General features: G+C 45.2%; 1 protein-coding gene across 7 annotated transcripts in view; it reads left to right on the top strand.

The window, feature by feature from the left end:
- Positions 1 to 16,302, top strand: part of gtf2h2 (general transcription factor IIH, polypeptide 2) — a 122,708-nt gene that overhangs the window by 8,918 nt on the left and 97,488 nt on the right. For 6 of the 7 annotated variants that reach the window (XM_061277660.1, XM_061277654.1, XM_061277657.1 and 3 more), the window contains 2 exons: positions 4,408 to 4,477; positions 4,561 to 4,638. In XM_061277660.1, coding sequence (XP_061133644.1) covers positions 4,422 to 4,477; positions 4,561 to 4,638 — 134 coding nt within the window. In that variant the 5' untranslated portion in view covers positions 4,408 to 4,421. Of the gene's footprint in view, positions 1 to 4,407; positions 4,478 to 4,560; positions 4,639 to 16,302 lie in introns of those variants that run through there. The other variant, XM_061277659.1, reaches the window with a different exon arrangement.

Here is a 16,302-nt window from a genome sequence, read left to right as displayed (position 1 = left end):
GCGCAGGCGAGCGCTTCGCCATCTACTGGGAAAACGCAGTCATTGCAGGCAAAATGACCCAAAAATTTAAGTTTAATAATACAATTTGTTCAGGGTTGGCGGGCCGGATTAAACGGTCCCGTGGGCCGGATGTGGCCCGCGGGCCGTAGTTTGCCCACCCCTGGGCTAAACGATAGGTATGCTGACGTGACAGAAACACAAACAAAACGCTGAGAACGGGCCTGACGTAACATTCAGTTATTAAAAAAAAAACATTAGATAAATAACACGGTATTAAAACCATCTGTGTCACTCCAATTCATTAAATCCATCGATCGTCCTTTGTCAACAATGGGTGCGCGCCGCTGACGGCGCTTGCACTTCAAAATATTCCACAGGCCCATATAACGATATATAAAGTAGATATCAAATAACTATTATATAAGCGATAGTATTATCAAACCATCTGTGCACTCTAAATCATTAATCCATCCATCCATCCAGCCATCCATCCATCCATCCATCTTCTTCCGCTTATCCGGGGTCGGGTCGCGGGGGCAGCAGCTTCAGGAGGGACTCCCAGACTTCCCTCTCCCCAGCCACTTCATCTAGCTCATCCCGGGGGATCCCAAGGCGTTCCCAGGCCAACTGAGAGACATAGTCTCTCCAGCGGGTCCTGGGTCGTCCCCGGGGTCTCCTACCGGTGGGACATGCCCGGAACACCTTCCCAGGAAGGCGTCCAGGAGGCATCCTGATGAGATGCCCGAGCCACCTCATCTGGCTCCTCTCAACGTGGAGGAGTAGCGACTCTACTCCGAGTCTCTCCCGGATGACCGAACTTCTCACCCTATCTCTAAGGGAGAGCCCGGACATCCTGCGGAGCAAACTCATTTCGGCCGCTTGTATCCGGGATCTCGTTCTTTCGGTCACGACCCATAGCTCGTGACCATAGGTGAGGGTAGGAGCGTAAATCGACCGGTAAATTGAGAGCTTGGCCTTTTGGCTCAGCTCTCTCTTTACCACGACGGACCAGTGCAGAGTCCGCATTACTGCCGACGCTGCACCGATCCGCCTGTCGATCTCGCGCTCCATCCTCCCCTCACTCGTGAACAAGACCCCAAGATACTTAAACTCCTCCACTTGGGGCAGGATCTCATCCCCGATCCGCAGAGGGCAATCCACCCTTTTCCGATCGAGGACCATGGACTCGGATTTGGAGGTGCTGACCGTCATCCCGACCGCTTCACACTCTGCTGCGAACCGCTCCAGTGAGAGCAAAAGCAAAAAGCAGAGACGCGATGCTGAGGTCCCCAAACCGGACACCCTCAACGCCTCGGCTGCGCCTAGAAATTCTGTCCATAAAAGATATATGAACAGAATCGGTGACAAAGGGCAGCCTTGGCCGAGTCCAACCCTCACTGGGAACGAATCCGACTCACTGCCGGAAATGCGGACCAAACTCTGGCATCGGTGATACAGGGACCAAACCGCCCATATTAGTTGGCTCGGTACCCCGTACTCTCGAAGCACCCCCCACAGAACCTCCCGAGGGACAGGGTCGAACGCCTTCTCCAAGTCCACAAAACACATGTGGACTGGTTGGGTGAACTCCCAAGCACCCTCGAGGCTCCTGTTGAGGGTGAAGAGCTGGTCCACTGTTCCACGGCCAGGACAAAAGCCACACTGTTCCTCCTGAATCCGAGCTTCGACCTCCCGACGGACCCTCTTCTCCAGCACCCCTGAACAGACCTTACCAGGGAGGCTGAGGAGTGTAATTCCCCTGTAATTGGAACACACCCTCCGGTCCCCCTTCTTAAAGAGGGGAACCACCACCCCAGTCTGCCAATCTAGAGGCACTGTCCCCAATGTCCACACGATGTTGTAGAGACGTGTCAGCCATGACAGCCCCACAACATCCAGAGCCTTTAATAAATCCGGGCGGATCTCATCCACCCCCGGGGCCTTGCCACCGAGGAGTTTTTTTAACTACCTCAGTGACTTCGACCCCAGAGATTGGAGAGTCCGCCTCAGAGTCCCCAGGCCCTGCTTCCACAATGGAAGGCGTGTAGGTGGAATTGAGGATGTCTTCGAAGTATTCTTCCCACCGACACACAACGTTCCAAGTCGAGGTCAGCAGCACGCTATCTGTGTTGACGTTGCACTGCTTCCCCCTAATGAGACGCCGGATGGTGGACCAGAATTTCCTCGAAGCCGTCCGGAATTCATTCTCCATGGATTCGCCAAACTCCTCCCACGCCCGGGTTTTTGCCTCAGCAACCGCCAAAGCCGCGTTCCGGTTGGCCATCCGTTACCTGTTAGCTGCCTCCGGAGTCCCCCAGGCCAAAACGGCCCGATAGGACTCCTTCTTCAGCTTGACGGCATCCCTTACCGCCAGCGGGTTCGGGGATTTCCTGGTGCCAAGTGCACACATGGACACCCTTATGTTTGAACATGGTGTTCATTATAGAAAATCCGTGTCGAGCACAGAAGTCCAATAATAGAACACCGCTCGGGTTCAGATCGGGGGGGCCGTTCCTCCCAATCACGCCCTTCCAGGTCTCACTGTCATTGCCCACGTGAGCATTGAAGTCACCGAGTAGAACAATGGAGTCCCCAGAAGGAGCGCTCTCCAGCACTTCCTCCAGGGACCCCAAGAAGGGTGGGTACTCTGAGCTGCCGTTTGGTGCATAGACACAAACAACAGTCAGGACCCATCACCCTACCCGAAGGCGGAGGGAGGCTACCCTCTCGTTCACCGGGGTGAATCCCAATGTGCAGGCGCCCAGCCGGGGGGCAATAAGTATACCCACACCTGCTCGACGCCTCTCACCGTGGGCAACTCCAGAGTGGAAGAGAGTCCAGCCCCTCTCGAAAGGGCTTGTACTGTATATCTAGTCGGAACTTTTCTGCCTCGCACACCAGCTCGGGCTCCTTTCCAGCCAGAGAAGTGACATTCCATGTCCCAAGAGCCAGCTTCTGGATCAGACCGCCAAGGTCCCTGCCTTTGGCCGCCGCCCAGCTTGCACTGCACCCGACCCCTTTGGCCCCTCCCACAGGTGGTGAGCCCATGGGAAGAGGGACCCACATTTCCTTTTCGGGCTGTGCCCGGCCGGGCCCCATGGGCGAAGGCCCGGCCACCAGACGCTCGCCTTCGAGCCCCACCTCCAGGCCTGGCTCCAGAGGTGACCCGCGTCCGGGCGAGGGAAAACGAGATCCATTTATTTTTTTCATCATAAGGGGCTAATGTGAGCCGTGCTTTGTCTGGCCCCTCACTTAGGACCCGTTTGCCATGGGTGACCCTACCAGGGGCATGAAGCCCCAGACAACATGGCTCCTAGGATCATAGGGGCACGCAAACCCCTCCACCACGATAAGGTGACGACTCATTAAATCCATCGATCAAATTCCTGGTCCTTTGTCGACAACGCCACGCGTGCGCCCTGACGTCAGCCTCGTCGTTATTCCGCAGATCTAGTATATAAGTATATTGTAGCGTTAACAAAATACAAGGAAAGACAATGGGTTTGGTAAACGGCTCTTTATTTAACAAGACAAACTTCCAGGCGTGTGGCGGCGTGGGCTTCCAGCCACGGAGCTGGAAGAGAGATCCACAGAATAGGACCGGGCGTGTGTAAAAGCCATGACCGAGCCCCATCCACCGTCCCCGGACAGCCACCCGGCTGAGCGCCGGCCCCCGACTTCTATCCACGGAGGTGAAAGAGAGCTCCGTAGAGTAGGACCGGGCGTTCGTAGAAGCCATAATAGTTTTTCAAACCTTCTGTGTCACTCCAAATCCTTAAATCCTTCAAACTCTTTATCCTCCGTGTCACTTAGAAACAAAGCCGCAAATGATGCCGGTAGTACGTGGGGCCCTTCGTCATCTTCATCATCCTGTGATCAATCTTTGTCCTTTTTGAAAGCAACCGCCGCGCCTCGCTGCTGACGTCACTTGAAATTCAAATTACAGTAATCCCTTGCTACATCACGGTTCATTTATCGGGGTTTCCCTTTTTTTTTTTTTTTTTGTGAAAAGTTTAGAAAAAATTCACATATAAGTCGCTGAAAAAAAACGTGATTTATAGTCCGAAAATTACGGTATCTAGTCTGACGTCAGCGGCGCACCTATTTCCGGAGTCAACAGCTTTGGTTGTTAGGTAGGATAGGTAGATAGGATACTTGAGTTATTTTTTATTGTATGCCATAATCAGCAATATTAAATTAATAAAAGGCTTGTAATATTTCAGTTGGTTTGTAATGAATCCAGAATGTATGACATTTTAGATTTTTTTAATTGCATTACAGAAAATAACTTTATCACAATATTCTAATTTTCTGAGACAGTCCTGTATACCCACAAGTATACACAGTAAACATAATACTTCAGTAAAAGTATGACTTTCACACCTGCAACCACTTTGTTTTTTGTAGGAATATAAGTCATAATGGATGAAGAGCCAGAGAGAACTAAACGCTGGGAAGGTGGCTATGAAAGGACATGGTAAGACGTGCACTACAAGACCATTTTTAAACATGCTTCTTTCTTAATGTTTTTTATTTATTTATTTATCTTTTTTTAAACAGGGAAATTTTGAAGGAGGATGAATCAGGATCACTCAAGGCCACAGTTGAGGAGATCCTTTTTCAGTCCAAAAGGGACAGGTATGTTTTTGAATGCTAATCATCCACCAAATATTCACAGCATTTTCAAAATTTAATTTATTTTAACATTCCTCATCGAATAAAACACAGTGGTAGGCGTCTCAGTAAATTTTACCTGTCTGTCATCAGTCATTTGCCATCTGCCGCCCTGTTAGTTTGTCTGTTAACATTTCAACATTAGTGAGATTGCTCTTTCGTCTTCTCTAATATACAGTTCTTCACTGCTGTTTTGGGAGGATGAAAAACTGTTTAACTGGGAAACAGCACGCAAATTTAGGCTACGTTCAGACTGCAGGCCTTAATGCTCAATTTAGATTTTTTTTGGTGAAAGTGATGCAAAGCAATGATTGGCCAGAATTACCACATCACTGTCAACTGTGAGCACCGTGAGTGCAGCGGTTCATCACTTCCTTGTTGTGCTTTGTTACTCAGGTCCTCCCCGAGTCTCATGTGTAGATTTGTACAACTTAACTCAAGTGTGTACTCTCTGCCTTTTATGCCTCTGCCCATACCCGTTGGTAATGCGTGGCCAAGAATACATATGTCATCATAAGAAAACATTCTGCTTCGCATCATGGTAGGAGGAGAAAGGCATCATGCACCAGAGTGTAGTTTGAAGCTAACGCGAGCCAAAGAGTCATCAACACACCTATTTTAGCTGTGGTGCAAGTTATATAAAATGATTTGTTTCTAACAAACAGGATTAAAAAAAAAGTAAAACACCTTTTTACCAACTAACATTTCAGCACATTGACGTCCAATGACACGTTAATATTTTCAAGTTGGAACTACAGTAAAATAATACAGTACCGTATTTTTCGGACTAAAAGTTGCTCCAGAATATACGTCTCATTAGCCATAAAATGCACAATAAAATGAAAAAAAACATATAAAGTCGCTCCGGAGCAATGTTCTCTCTAAGCTGCGCGCGTGCGCAATCGCGCTCTGCCCGCAAATTCTCAGCGCACAAGAAATCTATCCAGCGCATAAACATCTGACATCCCGAAGCCTGAAATGTCGCGAAATGTTGAAAGGTTCAAGGGGGCCGAATACTTTCGCAAGGCACTGTAACGATATATAAAGTATATATCAAATAACTATCATATATAAACAACATTATTATCAAACCATCTGTGTCACTCCAAATCATTAAATCCATCGATCAAATTCCTCGTCCTTTGTCAACAACGCCGCACGTGCGCCGCTGACGTCAGCCTCGTCGTTATGCCACGATCTAGTATATAACTATATTGTAGCATTAACAAAGTACCAAGAAAGACGTGGGTTTGGTAAACGGTTCTTGATTCAACAAAACAACATTTTAACGACCTAACAACTACTGAACTGTAACGATAAAAACATATGGAGGATATGCACTGACGTCACAGATCAAGGCGGCCATTATTGTTTGGGTGGCAAAAAGCCTCGTCCGCTGCCACTACTCGTGAGGATGGCGGCCTGGGTGGGTGTCGTGAGTGATTACCGTTTTTTTCCGTGTATAATGCGCCCCCATGTATAATGCGCACCCTAAAAATGGCATGTTGATGCTGGAAAAAAGCCTGTACCCATGTATAATACGCACCCAATTTTTATGATTTTTAAAAAATTTCTTTTTTTTTTTTTTTTTTAAGTCCCAATGATCGTCACACACGCAGGGAGGCAATGGGTCTCATTTTTATAGTCTTTGGTATGGTCTTAACTAGGCTGGATGTAATTTTTTTTGTTGGCGTTGATTTCTCCGACTGCCCGTAAAGGCACCACCGCGGTCAGTGCGGACATGTGAAAAAGGCGTGCGGACGTGAAAAAGGCGGCTCTGTATGGGAGAGACGTTGAAGAGGAATAAAAACACCCTTGGAAACCAAAACCTGCCCCTCGTCGTGACTTGGAGCCGCAACAAATGTTTCGGATTTGTGTAGAGTACATTGTGACAATAAACGAGCAGGTGATCGAGCAAGCGTCTGATACGAGAGCATTGCGGTCGTATGGACCATGATTTTCTTAAAAAAAAAAAAAAAAAAAATTGTTTTTTTTAAATTCAAAGAAAATTGTACCCATGTATAATGCGCACCCCAGATTTTAGGACAATAAATAAGTTAAATTTCCCGCATTATACACGGAAAAAAACGGTACTTCGTCCGGTTGGACCAAGAAAGCTGCAAGAGATACTGTTTTTTTCCATATATAATGCGCCCCCATGTATGATACGCACCCTAAAAATGGCATGTCGATGCTGGAAAAAAGCCTGTACCCATGTATAATACGCACCCAAATATCTACTTTATTTTTATTTATTTATTTATTTTACTTTTTTAAAGTCACAATGATCGTCACACACGCATCTGGGTGTGGTGAAATTTGTCCTCTGCATTTGACCCATCCCCGTGTGATTTTGATCCATCCCCTGGGGGAGAGGGGAGCAGCAGCGGCGCCGCGCTCGGGAATCATTTGGTGATCTAACCCCCCAATTCCAACCCTTAATGCTGAGTGCCAAGCAGGGAGGCAATGGGTCCCATTTTTATAGTCTTTGGTATGACCCGGCCGGGTTACTTAAGTCCGTAAACGTAAAATTATTTCAGGAAAAAAATCATCTTTGGGAACAACCGGATGTTATTCTGCCGGTCAGTATCACTGCGCATGCAGTAGCAAACTCGATAGCAAAGAAATATGTGAGACTCAACGGGATCACCAATATTTGAGTGATGTTCCAGTTATTTATCACAATTATTTATTATTATAATAATAATATATATAATATATATAATAATTATTTATTTATTATTCACAATTGTCATGGTGATCTTTCTGGTGATTTCTTAACTAGGCTGGATGTATTTTTTTTTTAAATAAATAAACTTGACTTTTGTTGGCGTTGATTTCTCCGACTGCCCAGAAAGGCACCACCGTGATCAGTTAGGTTAAAATTAAAAGAGAGGAAAGTGACGTAAAGAACCATCCGTGACAAGATTTTCTTCAAAAATTGTTGTACCATAATTTTCTTTAAAAAAAAAAAGGAAAAAAAAAATGTTTTTCTTTTTTTTGTACCCATGTATAATGCGCACCCCAGATTTTAGGACAATAAATTAGTTACATTTTGCGCATTATACATGGAAAAAAACGGTATTCATTTCTTTATTACTTTATTTAGATGTATTCTTTCACTGATTCTTCAAGATGATGAATTTGGTCAGAATGTTTGCCGTTAGATGTGATTTCGCCTCATTAGATAAACATTTCATAAATCTGACCTGCAGGCGCTGAAGTGATGGAAAATGTTATTCATCATAACAGTGTCGTATTTAATAAGAATCACTGATAGTAGTTTTTTGGTGAAATATTTTTTTAATGCTGTTAATAAATGCATTTGTTTTCAAACAGCTTTTTTTTAATATCCATGCTTTAGTATCTACTAAAAGCAAAAACCTTTTATGCAATGACCTTTACATGTTATTTATATTACTTCACACAAAAACTACATCCATCTGCTCCTGGTTCGGTCCCCCGGTCAAAATTTAGAACCCAATTCGGCCCGCAAGTCAAAACGTTTGCCCACCCCTGCACTACACTGTCCATACCCCAGCCACCGACCGTCCCCGGACAGCCACCCGGCCGAGCGCTGGCTCCCGACTTCCATCCACGGAGGTGAAAGAGAGGTCCGTACAGTAGGACCGGGCGTGCGTAAAAGCCATAATAGTTCTTCAAACCTTCTGTGTCACTCCAAATCCTTCAAATTCAAATTACAGTAATCCCTTGCTACATCGCGGTTCGTTTATCGCGGGTTTACTTTTTTTTGGGGGAAAATATTTGAAATATATTCACATATAAGTCGCTCCTTATTATAGGTCGCCCCCCCACCCAATCTATGAAAAACCCCGCAACTTATAGTCCGAAAATTACGGTATCTGGTCTGACGTCAGCGGAGCACATATAGTCCGAAAAATACAGTATATCCTGATAAAATTTGTCCAGACCTACGAAGGCAAATTTGCCCTTCAAATCTGCATGCCTTCGGCTGTTGTGGTGTCCATCATTGGCACCAACTCAAGAAACTGTTCAGTAACAGTCAATGAGTCATCAACTCCACGAATAAATGAGGCCAGTTGTGCCACGTCTGTGATGTCGGTGCTCTCGTCAATTGCAACAGAAATTACAATAAATGACTTGGCTCTCTGTTTAAATTGGCTGTCTAATTCTGCCGATAGGTCTGAAATCCTCTCTGCTATAGTATTCCTCGTCAGGCTAATATTAGCAAAAGCTTGTCGCTTCTCGGAACGTACAAGTTCAGCCGCCTTCATCATGCATCATTTAACAAAGTCACCATCGGAATATGGCTGTCAAAATGATAAGACAGCAACTGCTAACGTGAGTACAGAGACTATCAGAGACAATGCTAACCTAATGCTGACCCAGGGAAAATACCTAGGAAACATTGAGGAGAATTCTAACCCAATGCTAGCCCAGGGAAAAGTCATAGTAAACACAGCCAACCAGAATCAGAGTGGACCGAAGCAGAAGTCTACCTCCGGCAGATTAGTGTTTCCCGAAACCACGACTGCTCCGCTAATGCGAGAGAGAGAGAAGGACTAGAGAGATGCGAAGAGAAACAGACCAAAAGGCATCCGTCACTAAACAGGCTCATAAGGCCCCCAAGACCTCAAAACAGCACAAACCCACAGTCAGTAACAACATTGATCATTGGAGATCGCATGGTAGAGAACATCAAGATTGGCAGAAAGACCAAAACATACTGCTTCCCCCAGAACAAGATCTCTGACATAACAGGAAGTATCACAAAGCTACTAGAAACCCACAAAGATGTGTCCAAGATTATTGTGCATATCGGAGCAAACATCATCCTCAGATCAGAATCAGAGAAGCTAAAAGCTGACCTTCGCATACTGCTGAACATGCTAGCCTCCCTGGATAGTGCAGCTTTTATCAGCTGCCCCTGACCAACAAACTGGGGCTCAGAACGTTTCAGCAGACTACTAGGAATAAACACATGGCTCTCCACAGCCTGCCCCTTACACAAAGTGAACTTCATTGAAAACTTCAACCTGTTCTGGCTGTGCAAACACCTATTCACTATGGACGGCCGTTATCTCAATAGTGATGGTAAGACGCTGCTCACCTCTAACCTACATCACACCGTTGATTATACAAAGGCGCATAGCTCAGCACGACGTGACACAGCCTTCCTTCATAAACAGATAGCAGACGCTCCACAAACAATAGCTGACGACTCATCTCAACCGACCAACAAAGCTCCTAGTCCAGCTGGACAAACTAATGCCACACCGCCTACAACCTCTGGCCTACAGACTGGCTCAACACTTGACCCAGTGACCTCTGCCCTAGTAGAAGAAACCGACATATCAGCAGCAGCCACAGACTCTGATGGCAAGACGCTACTCTCCTCTAAACTACATCATACAGGAGATTATCACAAGGACAACCCCCACCACACAGACACAACGGCGCACAGCCCAGCACGACGTGTCCCCGCTCCTGACCATGATAAACAAATAGCAGATAAACAAACAGCAGACGCTAAACAGAGAGCAGAAGCTCCACAATTAGAAGATGATGACGAATCTCAACTCACAACTGATTGGACCGCCCCATCGCCTGCAACCAACGTCCAACTTCTACTGAATGGACCAACATCAGACGCAGAGACCACTGCTCCAGCAGAAGAAGCCCAAACCCTACAAACAGCAACCACAGAATCATCTCAACCACTAGACCGGACCCAGACCGACCCTCTATCGCCTACAGCCGCCGGCACGGAGACCAACCAAGCTCAGCAGCTCCCACACGCTTCGGACCCCCCCACCTCTCCAACTCCAGAAACCCATCACCCCCCTCTCCTCTCATCCACCCCCCACACTTCACCCTACACACCCCCAGAAACCCACTACCCCCCTTCTCTCATCCACCCCCACTCCCCACCCTCCTCCATATCCCTATCTCCCTCCCCCCCTCCACTGCCCCTCTCACCACACATGAACGAGAGGATTGAACGGGCAAACATCAATATAGCCAGCCCCCATCGACGCTCCACCCAGGCTCCCCAAACCGACCTGAACAAACCCAGCCCCCATCGACGCTCCACCCAGGCTCAACCCCTCCCCATAAGCAAACCGAACAGCTCTCTACACAAATCCCCTTTCCCTCACCTAACTCCCCCCATACGTTCCCCCTTGTCCCATTACTCCCCGCAAGCCAGAGTTCTAAAGAAAATTCCTCACCCCAAAACAGCAAGAACAAGGTCACACAGCAACATAATCCAGAAGCTATCACAACGCTGATCACTCCTAGAATAAACAACCCTATCATCCCAGTTCGTTCTGTCCCTGGATCAAACCTGATACCCATCCGTCAGAAACAGCTCCAGAAATCAAAACACTCCACCAGAACCAAAACAATTCGAGCGGCCCTGCTCAATATTAGATCATTAGTCAATAAATCACTTCTCATCAATTACCTCATTACGAGTAATGAATTAGATATCATGTTTCTTACAGAGACCTGGCTTGATCTAGATAACAGAAAATATATTCTTAATGAATCAACTCCACCTAATTTCAACTGCATTGACGCCCCCAGAATCGAAAAGAGAGGGGGATGCGTTGCCCTAATCTATTCTGATTTGTTTCAATGTAAACGGACGTCATTTGGAGATTGTCTTTCATTTGAGTATCTTGCAGTTGTAATGAAGTCTTCTCCTAAAAAAATCTCAATTCTAGTGTCACTAGACCTTAGTGCTGCGTTCGATACGGTTGACCATGAAATTTTATTAGACAGACTGGAAAACTGGGTGGGTCTTTCCGGCAAGGTTCTTGACTGGTTCAGATCCTATCTGCAAGACAGGAACTACTTTATCTCTATTGGCAATTTCATCTCTGACCTGACCGATATGACATGTGGGGTACCCCAAGGCTCAATCCTAGGTCCGGTCCTATTCAATCTCTACATGCTCCCAATTGGCCCAATACTCCAAAAAAAAAACATAGCCTACCACAGCTACGCAGATGACACACAACTTTACATAGCCCTATACCCCTATAAATACACTATGCCAAACCATTGAGCAAATAAATGACTGGATGTGCCAGAATTTCCTCCAACTAAACAAGGACAAAACAGAGATAATTGTCTTTGGCGCTAAAGCAGACAGGCTCAAAGTCACTGCTCCATTAGAATCCCTAGCCCTTAAACCAAAGGAACAAGTAAAAATTCTTGGCATTATTATTGACTCTGACCTGAATTTCAACTCCCACATCAAACTCATAAGAAAATGTGCCTTCTTCCAGCTAAAAAAAATAGCAAGGCTCAGAGGCTATACATCCAAACAAGATCTTGAAAAATTAATTCATGCCTTCATATCTAGCAGATTGGACTACGGGAACAGCCTCTTCGAAGGCCTACCAAAGAAAGCTATTAAACAACTACAGCTCATCCAAAATGCTGCTGCTCGAGTTCTAACAAGAACCAAGAAAGCAGAACACATTTCACCAATACTCAAGTCCCTACACTGGCTACCAGTATGCCATAGAATAGATTTTAAGATTCTGCTAATAGTTTATAAATCTCTAAATGGGCCAGGGCCAAAATACCTCTCTGAACTGCTCCAACACTATGAACCTTCTAGATCACTTAGGTCATCGGGAACAGGCCTGCTAATTGTTCCCAGGTACAAAACAAAACATGGTGAAGCTGCTTTTTGCCATTATGCCCCCCACAGCTGGAATAAACTCCCAGAGGACATTATATCTGCCCCTACCCTACCCATCTTTAAATCTAAACTTAAAACCTTTTTATTCTCTTTTGCTTTCTAGCTGCTACTAAAGCAATGATGTTGTTTTTGTTTCTGTTTGTTTATTATAATCTAAAATGGTCTTAAATTAATTTATGCCAGGCTATGACCTGATGTGATTCTGTTCTATAATCTATCAATGACGTAATCTATTTTCTTAAATGAATTTATGTAAAGGCTATGCTTTGCTTCACCTGCTTTCAATAATTTGTTTTGTAAAGCACTTTGAATTGCCTCTGTGTATGAAATGTGCTATATAAATAAATTTGACTTTGACTTTGGTAACCGGCTTGTTATTTCACAAAACAAGAGCTCAACATATGTGTGTGTGCTCCAAGCAAGCGCGCTGGATCGCCCTCACCCCACACCCATGCTGTCTTCGCGGCCTCGCTGGACAATCGGAAACTACCGTATTTTTTGCTCCATAAGCAGGGCTCGAAACTAACGATTGCCCGATTGCCCGGGGCAAGTAGCGATGGCAGACGGGCAAGTAGAATTTTTCCTCACTTGCCCGAACTTGCCCTGCCATAATACCATGTTTTCAAGCTGTAAAAAGACGATTTTGTGCATAATTTCTCGCAACTTCTGCCGCTTCTGGTCCGACATTTTGTTTTCTAGGGAGCGGTTAGTTTCTCGTGTAAGTCTGCAATACATTGATAACGGCAAAGCGCTTCGTAATTAAATGCATGCTGCCTCACCCGTCCCTGGCTCTTCTGCGCCTGCGCACCAGCAGAGCTTGTTTCCGGTTGGCGGATACGAAGGCATATGAAGGCAAAACTTATAGTGTTGTCTTTTTTATTGCAAAAATGTGTCGGGCAAGTAAAAATCCACTCCAAAAAAATTCGGGCAAGTAAAATTTTGTTTCGGGCAAGTAAAATTTTCTCCAACTTGCCCGAGGGCAACTTGGGCAAATAATAAGCTTCGAGCCCTGCATAAGGCACACTGGATTATAAAGCGCACCCTCATTGAATTTTTTATTTTAGAAATTATTCCATATATAGGGCGCACCGGATTAAAAGGCGCATAAAATAGAAGCTATACTGCAACAAACTGAGGTTGACTATGGTTGCAGTATGCATCCACTAGCCAATAACCAATGAGCCCTCAGTAAACGATTGCGTTTCTCCCCTATAAAAGTGATCGGAACCGACTAAAGTTCGATCTAACACATTGGTACTGCTTACTTATGTTTCCTTTCCATATCGATCCGTAAATTTACTCGAAACATTAACGGAGCAGCCTATTTTGAAATGAAATAGCCTTGCGCCTATAGCAGTTATCATTATAGCATTAGCCACCCGCAAACTCCCATGAGCTTCAGCTCGCAGACTCCTATGAGCCTCAGCAAATTGTCATGGCGGCCCCCTGTAAACAATCATGTTTGTCAAACTCTCTCCCATAAAAGTGACCGGAACCGACTCAAGACTGATTCAACACATTGGTGCTGCTTATTTATGATTCCGTTGGATATTGATCCGTAAACGTACTCGAAAACATTAACGAAACAGTCTATTTCGAGATGAAATAGCCTCGCGGGTACAACAGCTATTCAGTGACGCCCCCTGACCACGGTTGCCGTAATGCTGGGAAGCGATGTGACCTTGAAATTTACTAGTCGTACTAAAACGTATTGAAACATTTTGGCAGAGCGCTGTGTACAACCAGTGTGGATCAACGAATTCATCAATTGATCCATACACAGGACTGTCTCAGAAAATTAGAATATTGTGATAAAGACCTTTATTTTCTGTAATGCAATTAAAAAAAACAAAAATGTCATACATTCTGGATTCGTTACAACCCAAATGAAATATTGCAAGCCTTTTATTATTTTAATATTGCTGATTATGGCATACAGCTTAAGAAAGCTCAAATATCCTATCGACAAATATATTAGAATATCATGAAAAAGTATACTAGTAGGGTATTCAACTAATCACTTGATTGGTCTAATTAACTTGAAACACCTGCAAGGGTTTTCTGAGCCTTGAAAAACACTCAGCTTGGTTCAGTTAACTAAATCACAAGTATGGGGAAAACTGCTGATCTGACTGCTGTCCAGAGGACCATCATTGACACCCTCCATCAGGAGGTTAAGACACAAAAAGAAATTCCTAAAAGAGCAAGCTGTTCACAGAGTGCAGTTTCAAAGCACATCCACAAAAAGTCTGTTGGAAGGAGGAAATGTAGCAGGAAACACTGCACAACCAAGAGAGATGACCGCAGCCTTAACGGGATTGTGAAGAAGAGTCGCTTCCAGAATTTGGGGGAGCTTCAAAGACAGTGGAGTGAAGCTGGAGTCCAGGTATTAAAAGCCACTGTTCACAGACGTGTTCGGGAAATGGGCTACAATAGCCTTATTCCCATGGTCAAGCCACTTCTGAACTCAAGACAACGGAAGAAGCGTCTGACTTGGGCTATGGAAAAGAAGCACTGGACAGTTCCAGAGTGGTCTAAAGTCCTATTTTCAGACAAAAGCAATTTTGTACTTCACTTGGAAGTCAAGGCGCCAGAGTCTGGAGAAAGGCTGGAGAGAAGCAAAATCCAAGTTGCTTGAAATCCAGTGTAAAGTTCCCACAGTCAGCGATGGTTTGGGGAGCCATGTCAGCTGCTGGTGTTGGTCCACTGTGTTTCATCAAGTCCAGAGTAAACGCAGCTGTGTACCAAGAGATTTCAGAGCACTACATGCTTCCGTCATGCTGAAAAGCTCTATGGTAGGGGTGTCCAAACTTTTTGCAAGGAGGACCATATTTAGTAACGTGAAGGGGCACGGGGGCAAATATTTGTTGTCGCTTCACTACCAAGGGGGGGGGGGGGGCGCTAGTGGGACGTCCAACGCTGCGTGTTCCCTTCTCTTCCGGGGCGGGGCTGCTAATCGGACGTCAAGCGCAGCGCGTTCGCTTCTCTCCCGGGGGGAAAGGGGGGGGGGTGCTAGTGTGACGTCAAATCAAACGCTGCGTCAAGCGCTTTGTGTGGCGGGCTCCATCTAGTGTGGAAACTGAGAAGTGCTCAAGCTGTTGTGCGGGCCACATTCAATTATGTTTTCAGAATTTGCTGCGGGCCAATAAAAACTGGACCGCGGGCCGCAATTGGTTTGGACACCCCTACTCTATGGAGATGATGATTTCATTTTCCAGCATGATCTAGCACCTGCCCACAGTGCCCAAACTACCAGTAAATGGTGTACTGACCATGGCATTACTGTCCTCGATTGGCCCGCCAATTCCCCTGACCTGAAACCCATAGAGAATTTGTGGGGTATTGTGAAGAAGAAGCTGAAAAACACCAGACCCAACAATGCAAATGAGCTAAAGGTCGCTATTGAAGCATCCTGGGCATCCATAATACCTCAGCAATGCCACAGGCTGATTGCCTCCATGCTACACCGCATTGGTTGCAGTAATCCGTGCAAAAGGATTCCCAACCAAGTAGTGAGTTCATTTTCAAATGTTTGATTTTGTTTTGCTGTTATAAATCTTTTTTTTTTTTATATTTATTTATATTTTGAGATAGGATATTTGAGTTTTCTTAAGCTGTATGCCATAATCAGCAATATTAAAATAATAAAAGGCTTGCAATATTTCAGTTAATTTGTAATGAATCCAGAATGTATGACATTTTTGTTTTTTTAATTGCATTACAGAAAATAAAGAACTTTATCACAATATTCAAATTTTCTGAGACAGTCTTGTATGTGTATAGGGGTATAAATATGTATGTGTACACATGTAGGTGTATATGTGCATGTATAAGACTTATTTACGTATATACCGTTTTTTTCTGTGTATAATGCGCGAAATGTAACTAATTACTAACTAGACACATAGCAAAACTGGGGACGAGACATG

Source organism: Syngnathus typhle, linkage group LG5, assembly GCF_033458585.1.
Source record: "Syngnathus typhle isolate RoL2023-S1 ecotype Sweden linkage group LG5, RoL_Styp_1.0, whole genome shotgun sequence".
In the NCBI taxonomy this organism is placed as follows: domain Eukaryota; kingdom Metazoa; phylum Chordata; class Actinopteri; order Syngnathiformes; family Syngnathidae; genus Syngnathus; species Syngnathus typhle.
This window is presented reverse-complemented; position numbering and strand designations above follow the sequence as displayed.